General features: G+C 32.0%; 1 protein-coding gene across 14 annotated transcripts in view; it reads left to right on the top strand.

The window, feature by feature from the left end:
• The window catches only part of LOC123675883 (tropomyosin-2), a 35,028-nt gene that overhangs the window by 20,786 nt on the left and 958 nt on the right, over positions 1 to 13,284 (top strand). For 2 of the 14 annotated variants that reach the window (XM_045611437.1, XM_045611427.1), the window contains 6 exons: positions 1,085 to 1,202; positions 6,151 to 6,221; positions 8,111 to 8,186; positions 9,027 to 9,089; positions 11,435 to 11,504; positions 11,768 to 13,058. In XM_045611437.1, the coding sequence (XP_045467393.1) occupies positions 1,085 to 1,202; positions 6,151 to 6,221; positions 8,111 to 8,186; positions 9,027 to 9,089; positions 11,435 to 11,504; positions 11,768 to 11,850 (481 nt within the window). In that variant the 3' untranslated portion in view covers positions 11,851 to 13,058. Of the gene's footprint in view, positions 1 to 1,084; positions 1,203 to 6,150; positions 6,222 to 6,885; positions 6,957 to 8,110; positions 8,187 to 9,026; positions 9,090 to 9,273; positions 9,337 to 9,512; positions 9,576 to 11,434; positions 11,505 to 11,767; positions 13,059 to 13,284 lie in introns of those variants that run through there. The other 12 variants (XM_045611440.1, XM_045611434.1, XM_045611439.1 and 9 more) reach the window with 9 other exon arrangements.

Raw genomic sequence — 13,284 nt, 5'->3', positions numbered from 1 at the left:
TTTGCAACTCCTTAGGTAATGGGTGGCAATTTGTACTCAAGTAATTAATTAGTCCTATAAAGTTTGGAGAATTGTAGAGAGGATAAAGAATTCTAAAATTATACTGAAAGTATTAACCAGCTTGGACTACTGGTAAAAAATAAGTAAGGTACTCTAAAGTACTAACGAGTACACTTTGTACTTTGGGTACTCAAGTACAAACCCAATTGTCCGCCTATGAGTACTCTTAATAACTTTGATTGGGCGTTAAAAGTACTTACGAGTACACCTTGTACTTTGGGTACTCAAGTTCATACGTACCCAACTGTGATCACTGGCAAAACATGAAGATTCTGAATGACTCCAATTGGGTGGTCAAGTTGTGGCCAGTGATAGAATGAGTAGTTCTCTAAATTATTCTAATTGAGTACCAAGAATACAAACAATTACACTTTGGGTATTCAAGTACAAACACAGCTTTGAGTGAACGACTTAGTATGAGAACATAATCTAAATGATTTTGGTTATGTAACTAACTTTCTAAGAAGTACTAGCTGTGATCGCTGAAGTAAATGCGTGAATTCTGAAGGACTTGAATTGCTTAAAGTACTTACGAGAACCCTTTGTACTTTGGGTACTCAAGTACAAACCTAACTATGATCACTGGCAAAAAAAATTAGGAAGGATTCTATAAAATGATATCAATTGGGTACACGAAATACTAACGAGTACAGCATTAATAGCTGTCAAAAAAGAGTTCTACTGAGGACAAAATCACTTTACTTGAGTACACTTTGTCCTTTGAGTACTCCTGAGAATGAGTGCTCTAAATTATTTCAATTGAAACTTGAATGTTAAGTACAAGCTACAATTAAATAGATCAAAGTACAGAGTACTTGAGTACTCAAGATAAAATTTTGGGTGTAAAACTTTTTTAAGTAACAACTACGAAATTGTTTTTGGAGTTTTGCATCATTTTATTTGGTATTGAATCATTTGAGTTGGATAAATTATTCAGATTTTGCCGTCGGCATGTATCTGAGTTCTCCGAGTGCTCTTGCAATTTCATTTCGATAATTCATGTTATCAATTTACTTTCCACTAGGCAACGAAAAATTCTCGAGAACCGCTCATTGGCCGATGAGGAACGTATGGACGCCCTCGAGAACCAATTGAAAGAGGCCCGATTTTTGGCCGAGGAAGCCGATAAAAAATACGATGAGGTTTATAAAAAATACTTGACTTAGCGTTATTGTTCTAATTTTTTGTTGTTGTTGGTGTTCTGATTCACACATCAGTGTTCTGATAATTGCTACTAACATACAGTGTCTTCCTCAGTGAGTTTTCCGAGTGAAATGCGTCTCGGTGAAAAGTGGAGGGGGGGAAATGTGTCGGGATAACAGTGGCGTAGTGCGAAAATATTCACCAAATGAAAAATTGAAACGAATACGCCGGCAGCTTTGACAGATTCGACTTTAGTTTGGTGATGTGATTTCGGTTTTGAAATGATCGTCGAAAGTTTCGAAAAAAAAAATGGGTGCGATAGAATTTATATAGGTTATTATAATTTTTGACCTGAATGGTTACAAAATATTATTGAGGCAGTTTTTCATGATCCGATAGAATTTCCAAGTTGTCTCTGCCTGAAGGCTTGATGGCATCTCTTTTTGTGCTACAAATTGGCTGCTAGAAATTTTACAGTGATCTCAAAAAGCAGCTATGGATATTTTTCTATATTTATAGACGATATATGTCGTTTTGTTATGAGCCAATTTGGTGAGGTGTACAGAAGGTGTTAACAACTCTAATTTGTTTCATTATTCGATATTCACAAAAAAAAAACAGATTTAACCATGTTGTCAAAGACATCTATCGAAATAAAAATAATCATAAAATATGTATATTCGTTTTCTAATATTCTAGAAGAATTAACCAGAAATAAAAAAGATGAAAATTTCACAAACCTTTGGTAATGTGTCTCTATAAAAAATCGAAGGGGTTAAGATGTGGAAATTTACAAGGCTATTTCATAGATGGCCTTAGAGTTGTGAACACCTCTTCTGACTACCTTATACTTGTTTTGTGATTGGAGCATTTGAACAAACAAGAATTATTTGAGTGTATTGCAAATATGTAATAAAGTTGAAATAACAAGAACAAATATTTTTTCAGTGATGACTTTGTCATCATGTGGTTGTCACCTTGTCGTTTGGAAAAATTGAGCCCAAAAGCCAATTTCGTAAACATCTTTGATGTTTACTTGAGATTAAGATATTGAAAGCAAAGACAAAATGAAATAGCATTCGAAAATTTACATTAAAAAAAAATGCTATTGTACGTAGTTTCCCTGAAGTAGGTTTCTGAACTTTGTTGTCAAAGATCGAAGAAATATTTTATCTTATAATATTTGTTCGGTCTGATGATAAGACTGAATTTCCAACAGTGAATACATGAAATGTTTGATCACGTGTTATCACATGTAAACGCCAAAGTTTATAATGTTCATATTATGGTTCTATACATATCTAGAATTTTTGTCGTGATTTTGAATCTAATCTCCTTATTACACTATGCTTATTTCATGTCCATGGCATTTTTCACAAATTTGTTTTCTTTAAAATTTGAGATGTATAATATCACATTTTGTGTATTAGCAGAAAAGCAACAAAAGAAGTGAAAGTACAATGCATCATTCAATATTGTTGTTTCTCATTTAACGGTACCTGATACTGAGATAAATAATGCAAAATAACTGAAATCGCTGGTTTTTTTGTTTCATCACAATACTTCCACTCTTACGAGAAAATCTTATCAATAAATATCATATAAACAACACTTCACTCAGTGATTTTCGAACCTAACCAATAAAAATACATTTTGTTTAATTCGACTCTGCTCCTTAAACTTTTCGATTCCTTTTCTGTAGAATGATTCGTCTTTGCTTTGAAAGGGGCTTTATCATCGGCAATCACTACTTCATTAGGCCAAATTTCTTTCGATGGAGTATAATCTGAGTTCGAGTCTGAGTTACACTTATCAGGTCATTGCTTTCCCTTCAAAAAACACTTTTATCAATATACGAAACTCGTTTTTATCCATTTTTCAAACAACAGATGCAGAATCATTTGACATTCATTATTACGATCCAGACCTCTTTGTTCCGAAATTTTAATACTCACATTTTGAACTTTGGTACCAACTAGAAAAAAGTGATATGGCGGTGCCACCTGTGCGCCAGGCCCTGGATTTAATGAGTGACATGTTAAATTATAGAACTGCGGTGAAAAATTGTCTTATGTGGCATTGTGGTGAAATAATTCTAAGTTATGTCAAACAAATATTTATCTGTGGAGCTGATATTTCGACATTGGTCCTCAAATTGGTGTTGTTTCTTGGGAAAAAATTTTATTGAATTTCACATCTAAATCAAATGTCAAAATAATACTGCAGACATGCGCATTTCGTGTTAATTAATAATAATAATAAAGTTTATTTCATAAACACTTCACATCATCAATTTTAAGCACGAAACGTCAGGCTGAGAAATAGCTCTGAAAAGGCATAGTGTAATAAGGGGTTAAGAACATTAGAGTGGCCAAGAACTTGTTTACATTACCAAAAGGATAATTACTACCTTATAGAAGTATATTGGATTGTACACACAAAAAAATAGAGTATTCCACAAACTATATACAATATTAGAAGAAATTAGTACGAAGTATTCTGGATAATTACTTTTTATTATAGAGTTTCAAGTAGCCGAATACAACTCTATTTCTGCTCTACAAAACGGGTGCAATTGCAGGTAGTGAGACTTAATAAACTTGGGAATTCTAGGCTGCAATGATATTTTGTACTTAAATTCGGGACCCACTTGTATTAAAATAAAAATTATGTATTGTAACATTTGATCTTTCTGAAATTCGGTAAAGACTTGACTAATATAGAGCACATTTGGGGTTCAGTTCTTTGTTGAACGTTTGGAAGGAAGCATGGCAGGAGATGCTTGTGGCAACAGCCCAAAGAGTACGTGAATTTTTCATCCATCAATTTTTTTTTAATTTAAGAATCACATCCTATCATTTTGAGTCACCTTCATTGATGGTACAGAAATTTAAGTATCAAAACGTGTTTCAATTCAATTGGAATATTATGAATGAACTGAAGCGACGTTGATTATGCAATTTTAGAGTGAAATTAACATATTTTGAGTGGTGATGAATAAATTAACAAATGATTAACTCGAAGATTGCTGTTTTTTTATTCAGAAACCGTGAAGAGAAGCAGTCGGCTTTCTCTAACTGCATTCTAGCAAACCAAACTTCATATTTTCCATGCTGAAATCAATGTTTTCAACACAACGGCTTTTTTTTTTTGTTGCGGGTTAGTTCGCATTCCATTAAGCACTAATTAAAACTGTAACGCATGTGGATGTGTGCTCAGAGGCTTCAATTATAATCAACATTCATATCGGAATGAATTAGACAATCAGGTTGGCAAGTTTGTTACCATTCCTGTCGACTTTGTTACAATTATTTCTGTTCATTCTTGATTCGACTCGACAGATAAGATTTGAGATGAATAGGGTTTTCCAATTGGAATGATGCAGTTTGAAATTGCTATAATGGCAACACGGTTAATTTGTTTTTGACATTTCTTATGTCATTTGTGTTCGGTAGGTTATGTCATTTAATTTTGGAAAGATATACGCTTTATACGCTCTATTAATGTGACGTCACACACCACCATTTTTGGTTCTCCTGTCAGTGTTCGGAATCCAAACAAATAAATTGTCATTCAAATTAGTACGGTGTCGTTGAAGGAATTGGCTTATTTTCATAAATAAGGGTATTTGAGGAACGATTTCAGTATTAATTGATAGACAGAAGGAACGAGGTTAATACCAGTAAGTTTGAATCCTGTATCATTGCCCAGATTTTGTATAATGCCGTGTTTATTAGTTGAACTTCAAGTTCGAACTTACTGGCATTAATTTCGTGCCTTCTGTCTATCAAGTAATAGTAAAATCGTTCCTTAAATAATCTTATTTATCAAAATAAGTCAATTTCTTCCACGACAACGTACTAATTTGAATGACAATTTGTTTGTTTGGATTCTAAACACTGACAGGAGAACCAAAAATGGCGGTGTGTGACGTCATCACTAATAGAGCGTATACTGATGAACTAATGCAAAAATCCTCCAAGCCCATAATTATGATCCAAGAATTTTTTAAACTAAATTTTTTCGAGCAGAGCATTGTATTAAATTTTCAGTGTATGTATTATTATTATTCTAGAATCCAAAAGACATTCATAGATCTTTTCCATAGAGTAATAAACATAGATAGAGGAAGTATACGCAATTTTTACATGTCCCCAACATGGTTAGATCACGTTGTCGGATTGTGATATATTTTCAAATCCACAATTTCACTATATCATTATGAATGTATATTATATTGAATGAAATATATTTATTTGAGCGATTTCCGATTAAATACGCAAATTTGAATATTTGGAATCCGATATTTTTCCTTATTGTCGAATTTATAATTAGCAGAATATTTATTATTTTCTGTTTCTACCTGCTGAAATCCAAGGTTTGGCAACTTTTGCTCTCCTAGTGTCATCGGTTGTTTCACGTCGTTTTGGCGCTCTTGAAGTTTGTTTTCTGAATTTCTGATATATTTAGGTATTCATTTCATTATATTTTGAGTTAATATGAATCTCGTCGATTCACTATGGGACACAAGAAGTGCGTTCTTTGCGGAAAAACTCGTGAATTGAGTGAAATATCTTATCACTGATATGTTTTTATTTCCCCGCGCTTCATGTCAAATTTGATAGTTCATGTTGGGGACAAAATTTGCTTACTGAAAATGACATACTCCCTCTATCTATGTTTATCACTATGAGATATGTCCTAATCATTGTGTCATTGCGAAAACTAGAATGACTCAAATATTGCACTATTATTGATACGCACTTTATCAATTCGATTGATGATAAAATAAAAACCTTAGCAGCATTTCTTTCGATATAATACAAAAAAAAAAGCGCGCTGGCATGACGTGTTGTCTTTTTTGACAACTAACCTTTGCAGCTTTCTAACAAAAAAGATTTTTCGATTTCACCAACGATTAGACTGAAACGTGTGTTTGATATACAGGTTGCCCGTAAATTGGCCATGGTTGAAGCTGATCTCGAAAGAGCAGAAGAACGCGCTGAAGCCGGAGAATCGTAGGTTTACCAAATAGAGTGCCGTGGTTTTGCATGCGTACAGAGTAGACCAATTTTTCTGAACTTTAGATGTTTTTTTTCCTCTTTTTAGCGTTTCGCAGTGAGACATCTGCCGGAAAACTGCGAAGCATTAGATTTTTATTGTTTTTAACCTTGCCGAATCCACAAGTTTCATTTATTCTTGCATTAAACTGTTGACTGGTTACGTAAAGTATGCTAATGCTTTTTTACGTCAAACCCACTTGAAGTCGAATTGAACGAATGTTTCTCAAGTGAATACGAATGATGACATTGAATTTAATCGTGCTTCCTCCTTTTCTTGTTTACTGGTGCTTGCGAATTCGAAATAACTCGCATTCTCAGTCAATGAGAACATTATTTTATACAGGCTGTTCAAAAATTAAGAATCAAAATTTTGGGATTGTATTTTCCAAACCAACGAGGCGTTTCTTCAATATTTAGGGTTTTCCAATGGGTGTTATACAATTTAAAATATTATAAAACTGACCAAATCCGTTGAAAAAATGTTAGAAAACAAGTTGGGTTATGGCAAAAAAAGTTTCAGCATGAAACAGTTATCGGACTTGATGAAACTTGTGGAATTTCGTACCCTGATACTTTTTGTGTTATCTGCTTGTATTTCTGCATGTTTTGATGTTGCTAGGTTGCCCGTAAATTGGTACTAATGGAACAGGATTTAGAAAGAGCCGAGGAAAGAGCAGAACAGAGTGACAGGTAGGTTTTGTTTCCATCGATAGTATGAAATGATTGGAGTTCTTTGTGGACTCCTTACTATATTTGAAAGCTGAAGCAACCACACTTGTCCACTGGATTTTTTCAATTAGCGTTTTACACAAGTTTCGACAACTGTGTTGTCGTCATTAGAAATTACAGGTTAATTTCGTAGATATCTGATTTTAATTTTTGTTGAATTTTGGCGGTTTTAAAGGCTAATTTTATGTTGAATCCTAAATAAATCACTTCAGACATCATAAGAAGCTTCAAAATAGAAAGTCAATATGAAATTAGCTTTCAGAAACGGAATCTAAACAATATGATAATATATCTAATAAGCCTTCTCCAATTGAGTCTTACCATATATGGGCATGCCATATCGGAAAAGTCATGAAAACGTCTAAAATTTTCTAAAAAAAGAAGGGGTTTCTGAAAACATTATTGACCTTCATAAAAAGAGATAACCCGTTCAATAATAACTCCTATTAATGAATCATTAGTTACTTTTCTTTATGGAAGATAAAATTTCAACTAATTAAATTGTAGATAAGAATTACTAGTCTGGGAGCAGCTTTAACATTGGCATGTTTTGTACTTAGTTAATAAATTGTAGGTTCTGATCTCAAACACTGAAAAATCCTGTGGATAAAAGTGTGGGTACTTCTCCTTTCAAGTCTCACACCCAAATTTAGTCAGATTATGAAGATTTATGTATTAAAATTTTGTTCAACTTGAATTTCACATTTCTAAGTAGTTTTTGACTTTTACAAATTCAGTAGATTTTGACATAGGGATATCAAATTATCCTTTATGAATTATTTCATCTATAATCGACAAGTCATCATTAAAGCCATTCTACTTGCATGATGATGGAGATTTTTTTCTCTGTTAAATTCAAAATATATACTTCTAATCCACAAAATCTCCACACGCGTTTAACGAACGTTAATATTACCACTAAAAATAGACAACTAGCTCTACGAGCCATCATTGACACTATATTTCACAATGAAATTGTTCTTTTAACACTTCTAACGTCACTGATCTTGCTCGAGAAGGAAAGGACACAGGTAGTACTTTTGTGTGTGCTTGCAGTTTCCTTCTAAATTCCCTTCAAACAAAAATTCTTTACTAAAACATTCTTCGTTTTCCAGGAAAATCGTAGAACTTGAGGAGGAACTCCGTGTTGTAGGCAATAACCTCAAATCTCTTGAAGTATCAGAAGAAAAGGTAATAAATTGTAACTTATTCTCTAGTGGATTCCATTTCATGAATCATCTTTCCAAAAATTTGAAAAGGTTTACAAGTGTTACTTTAATTTTCTACATGAATCATTAATAGACTTGAAAATGGACCAGTTTCTTAATAATATTTTTTTTTTAGCAATAAAAAATCATTCGAAAAAACATTTTTTATTTATGAGACTTGTAAAGCTTTTCATTTCAAGAAAAAAGTTTAGATACACTGAGTGACAAAAAAAGGTGAACATCATAATATAATAAACAGAGAGGCTGAATGTAACAATGAACACCATTGGCCTGAAAGAAGCAATGAATATGTGTACTTATCAAAAATATATGGATGTTAATTTTTTTGTCAGTCGCTGTTATTTAAAATCTCTAGGATAGGAAGTTTTATATTGAAGACACTTATTTTCTTTAGGAAGAGTATATTATGATATAATAAAGCACGCCCAACTAGTTTAGTTGAGTGCTTTAAATTTACTTTTAAACACGAATATCAAATGATATTTTTTTATACCTGCATCATAACTTCAATAACAACTGATTGTACCAGGAAAAGATTCCTTCCATATTGTTGTTGAGAAGTTAATTCGACAATTTCAATCAATTAAACCACATATATTCAATTGGCGCATGAATGGAAGAGCGTTCAAAAGCTCCTGACTTCACGTCAGTGCTTGACTCTTTTTTTATTAGATCATAAAATAAGTTCTATGATGCAGGTATGATAAAAATTCAATTTCAGTCACATCTAGGTTTTTCTACTGAAAATAAGATTACTAAAAAATGATCAACGAAACCCTTTTTAATTATAATATTCATTCAGGCCAACCAGCGTGAAGAAGAATACAAAAACCAAATAAAGAACTTGACAACCCGTCTAAAGGAGGTACACACCTAAGTATAGCGTGTGCATCTGCTTGAGTTGTGATCTTTTTTTTTTTTTGTTGTTTGTTTAACAACGATCAAATCGGGCACGATAGGAAAAAGCTATCGCTGTCCGATTCGATCTACTTGTGCATGATTTAATTTTTTTTTTCTGCCTGATACGTTATCAATGAATGTTGAAATAGGCAACAGCCAGGGAAGAGGAGTATGCAACAGCTCTGAGGCAGAATGAAGACAAACTAGCGGAGGTAACAACTAATTAAAAAACCCTTTTTTTTTCTTTTATTTATCGCGGAAGGTTTTGGCTGTCTGGTGGACGTTGGATGGGCGTATGTCTTCAGATGTATTTACCATTTTCACTTCACTTTAGTATTGTCTTGTTTCTGTATAAAAAGCATGTATGTATAGCATTGTTTGTGTACAGGCCGCCATTACAAGAGAGCATAGTGAGGATATTATTCATGCCATGTCTGATAAGTTGCGTGAAGTAAGTTTAGATATGGTCGGTTCTTTGAAAATATTGGGGTATATAGATTCTCTGCTTGGGTCTCAACTTTTCCGTCTTTTCTTATGGGTATCAGTGAAGGCAAACTCGCTAAGTGAAAGTTCATCAAGGGTTCAAACATCTTATAGTATTGAGTTTATATAGTTTAATTTCTTAATTGTCTATATTTAAAGTTTAAACATTTTTTACAGGGTGTTTAGTAAAAATCAAAATTGACTATCAAAAACTTTTTGCTAGAAAAATATCAGGCTAAGGAAAAAAATCAGATAACATTTGTTCTTCAAAATTTAATGATAAGTTAGAAATCAATTTTTTTTTATCACAATACAAAAAAATTCAGATACAAATGTATCACTTCAATCTTTGAAGGTGGGTGAATATCTTTACCAAACGCCCTGTGTATCTCGATATTTTCTCTCCCAGTAATTCTTGATGAATTTGGCACTGAGTTTGTTTTCAGTATTAAGGTTCATTCAGGTTGAATTTTCAGAGTATATCCCTTTTACTTTTTAATGATATCAACTCTATCTTCAAAATTTTAGAGTATATTCATTGAAAAATTGATAAAAAAAATTAACAAAAGATTCCATTGAGCTAATTCCATTCTTTGTGTAGATGATGTATCAATAAGAATGAAATAATCTTGATAAAACGGAAATTCTTTTTTAAAATTTAGTTTGGGTGTTATGATTAAACTGAAGGGATATACTCATATCTCATAAGCATATACATAGCTTAGCTAAGGGGTCTTGCATGAACGGTAAGTTTAAAAAATTTGAGAGTGGTTTATGTTTTGTTTTGTTTTTTTTTTCATTGGGAAATGGACATTAGTTGCTTGTATTTTTGTCTGAGCTTATTTTTTATGGTGGTGTTATTTTCTTTGAGATTGCCTTGCTGCTAAAATAACATCGCTTAGTCATTGCTTTGAAGCTAACTCAATGTAAAATACATAAATGATTCTCAGATGTTTGGGTAATTTATACACAAATTTTGCATGCACTTCAATTTTTCTCATATGAGCATAAGGAAATCATGTGTGTTTGTTTCATTGAAAGTCTGTTTACTATAATTTCCAAAAACAAGTCTATTGAACACAACCAATAAGTCATTAATTGTATCAATTTTTGTATCTAAAATAATCTATTACATAACAACGAAAAATTATAAAAATACTTGGAGATACTAAACTTCTTCCTTTTAATTTTTTTTCTATGTTCAATAGAGGTGTTTTCGATCTATGGGATATATTCCAAAGCTGGGTACTACTCTTGTATTAAAGAGGTTATCGTTATAATTGCAAAAATCTTATTTTGCACAATTTCTGGTATTGAAAAAAGTTGAACAAAGGAGAATATAGCAATACTACAATAAAAAAAGTCAGTTTCAAATGAAAATAATGTTAATTCAATAAACTATTAGACAGTATGTATGAAAAAGAATGTCCTATTTGTTGACATACTTGTAGATTTGACTTTTAAGAAGGATATAAATCAATTTGATAACAAAAAGATTATATTGAATTCGCAAAATAGATCTAAAAACTTCATTAACTTATAATTCTTATTTATTATCACGTGATGAGGAACGAACTTGCGATGACGTCATTTTGAAGTAAAACGTGCTCTGTATTTCGAAATTTCTACAATGGAGTATGCTACTAGGAAAAATCTGGTCTATTGGTCTATCTTGAGTAGTGCTCAGCTATGTTCGCTGCTTACTTCTCAATTTGAAATACTTCTTGTTTTTGAAGCATGTGATGCTTCTCCATCAAATATTTCAAATTGGGATCTACACTCAATCTTAATAAAAATACATTATCTAATCACTATTTAATTCCACAGGCTGAAGCTCGTGCTGAATTTGCAGAACGTTCTGTTCAGAAACTCCAGAAGGAAGTTGACAGATTAGAAGGTACGTTAGACGTTAAAACAACTTTAACAATGCCCATTAAAATCGATGAAAAAATGCTTTTTGAGTTTATCATTTGGCACAGGTTCGAGAACAGTTTTGTTCGAATACTGCTCAAAGCTAGTTGCCACTTGGTCACTGTTTAGAACGGTTTTCGATCAAATGTATCGTTCATCCACCTGGCCATCTTTGACTTCAGTTATTTTTTGAAGTTTGTTGTTTTTGTTTATTTTTTTTTGTCCTAACCCTAACCTTTAACATTCCAGACGAAATTCTTAGCGAAAAAGAAAAGAACAAACTGCTCTCAGATGAGATGGAAGCGACCCTATACGATATTCAAAATATGTAATTTCTGAGGATCATACGCCTTAAGCAAGCAGAAAACGATGATAAAACGCAACATTCCCGAATCAATGTTCAAAATGGTGCTTCTGAAAAAAAAATTACGTAGCTGTAGAAATTCCTATTTTGCATTTTGAATTTGTTTAGTTTTTGAGTAGTTTGAGGCTAGCCATTCCGTTGATCTCCCCTTTGTTGCAATACGATCAACAACTGCCATAAACAGACTTGATAGCATCTTTGATATCCGATTATTTAATTTAACACAGCGATTCTTTGTTAGGATCATCGATTGTCTATGATTTGTCTGAATTAAGGTAGCTAAGATGGTTGAAAGGTTCTCACATTTTCTTTAATGTACCAAAAACTGTTTTTTGATACTTATTGATATTTATTTTCTTTGAGTTTGGGAACTTCATGTTCTATGAATTAATAACAGGCGGTTATTTTTGTATATAGTTTTATTATAATTTATACCTTCTTCATCAAGAGAACTGCGTTTGGCATAACAGAAACAATATTGAATTTTTATTTTCTATTATTGTTTTTAACTATCGTTACTAGCTTTCATTTTGTTATGATATGAAATTTTGGTATTTCAGAAAATGTTAAGGAAATATTTCGAATATTTCCTTTTATGTGGATAATTCACATTATATCTGATATTCTCTTTGACTCATAAGCCTTAAATTGAAAGTCTTTGCTTGAATTCGAAATTCCTAAATTTTATGTTCATTAAGGGAAGAAAAAGAATTATTTTCATAAAGTTAGATTCGCATTTATGTATTTAATTACTAGTGTTATGGCAATTCAAACATAAACTTGAATTCTTCTTAGCAACTTCTGAAAAATAACATTTCAAATGTCTTCAAACATCAATTATTCAGGATTTGATAAGAGTGTGATTCAAGTTATGTGTATGAATGATAATCAGTTATTCCAAATAGCTGATTTTGTGCTAAACAAAATTTGTAGTTATATCCTTGCTTACAATTCAAATTTTAGAAACGATTTAAATAAATATTTGCAAGTTGTAATTTGAGCAGGTTTCATTTACACATAATTTCTCTTTATATAACATGTATCGAAGCTTAATTCCTAAAGAAAAATTATTCCACACAAAAAAGTATTATGAGAAAATTTATTTTAGGGCCTGTTTATATATTATTTATATTGTATTTTTTATGCAATTACACTAATAACACAGATTTTAATTTATTTTTGTATTATTTCTGCTTTGCATGGTTTTTCCTTATCCTTTTTGAGTGCCCAACATTAATAAAACGTGTTCGATAACAGCGTTGTTTGCAGTGAAAAGACAAATTAAATCAACGTTTTTGAGTACTAGCTCTGAGAGCTTCATATCGCAATATAGGTATGAAAGAGAGATAATCTATTTTCAAAACCTATCCCCTCAGTTATATTATTGAAATTGGGAAGTAAA

Source organism: Harmonia axyridis, chromosome 3 (assembly GCF_914767665.1).
Source record: "Harmonia axyridis chromosome 3, icHarAxyr1.1, whole genome shotgun sequence".
Taxonomy (NCBI): Eukaryota; Metazoa; Arthropoda; class Insecta; order Coleoptera; family Coccinellidae; genus Harmonia; species Harmonia axyridis.
Note: the sequence above shows the minus strand (reverse complement) of the source record. Positions and strands in the feature narration are given on the sequence as shown.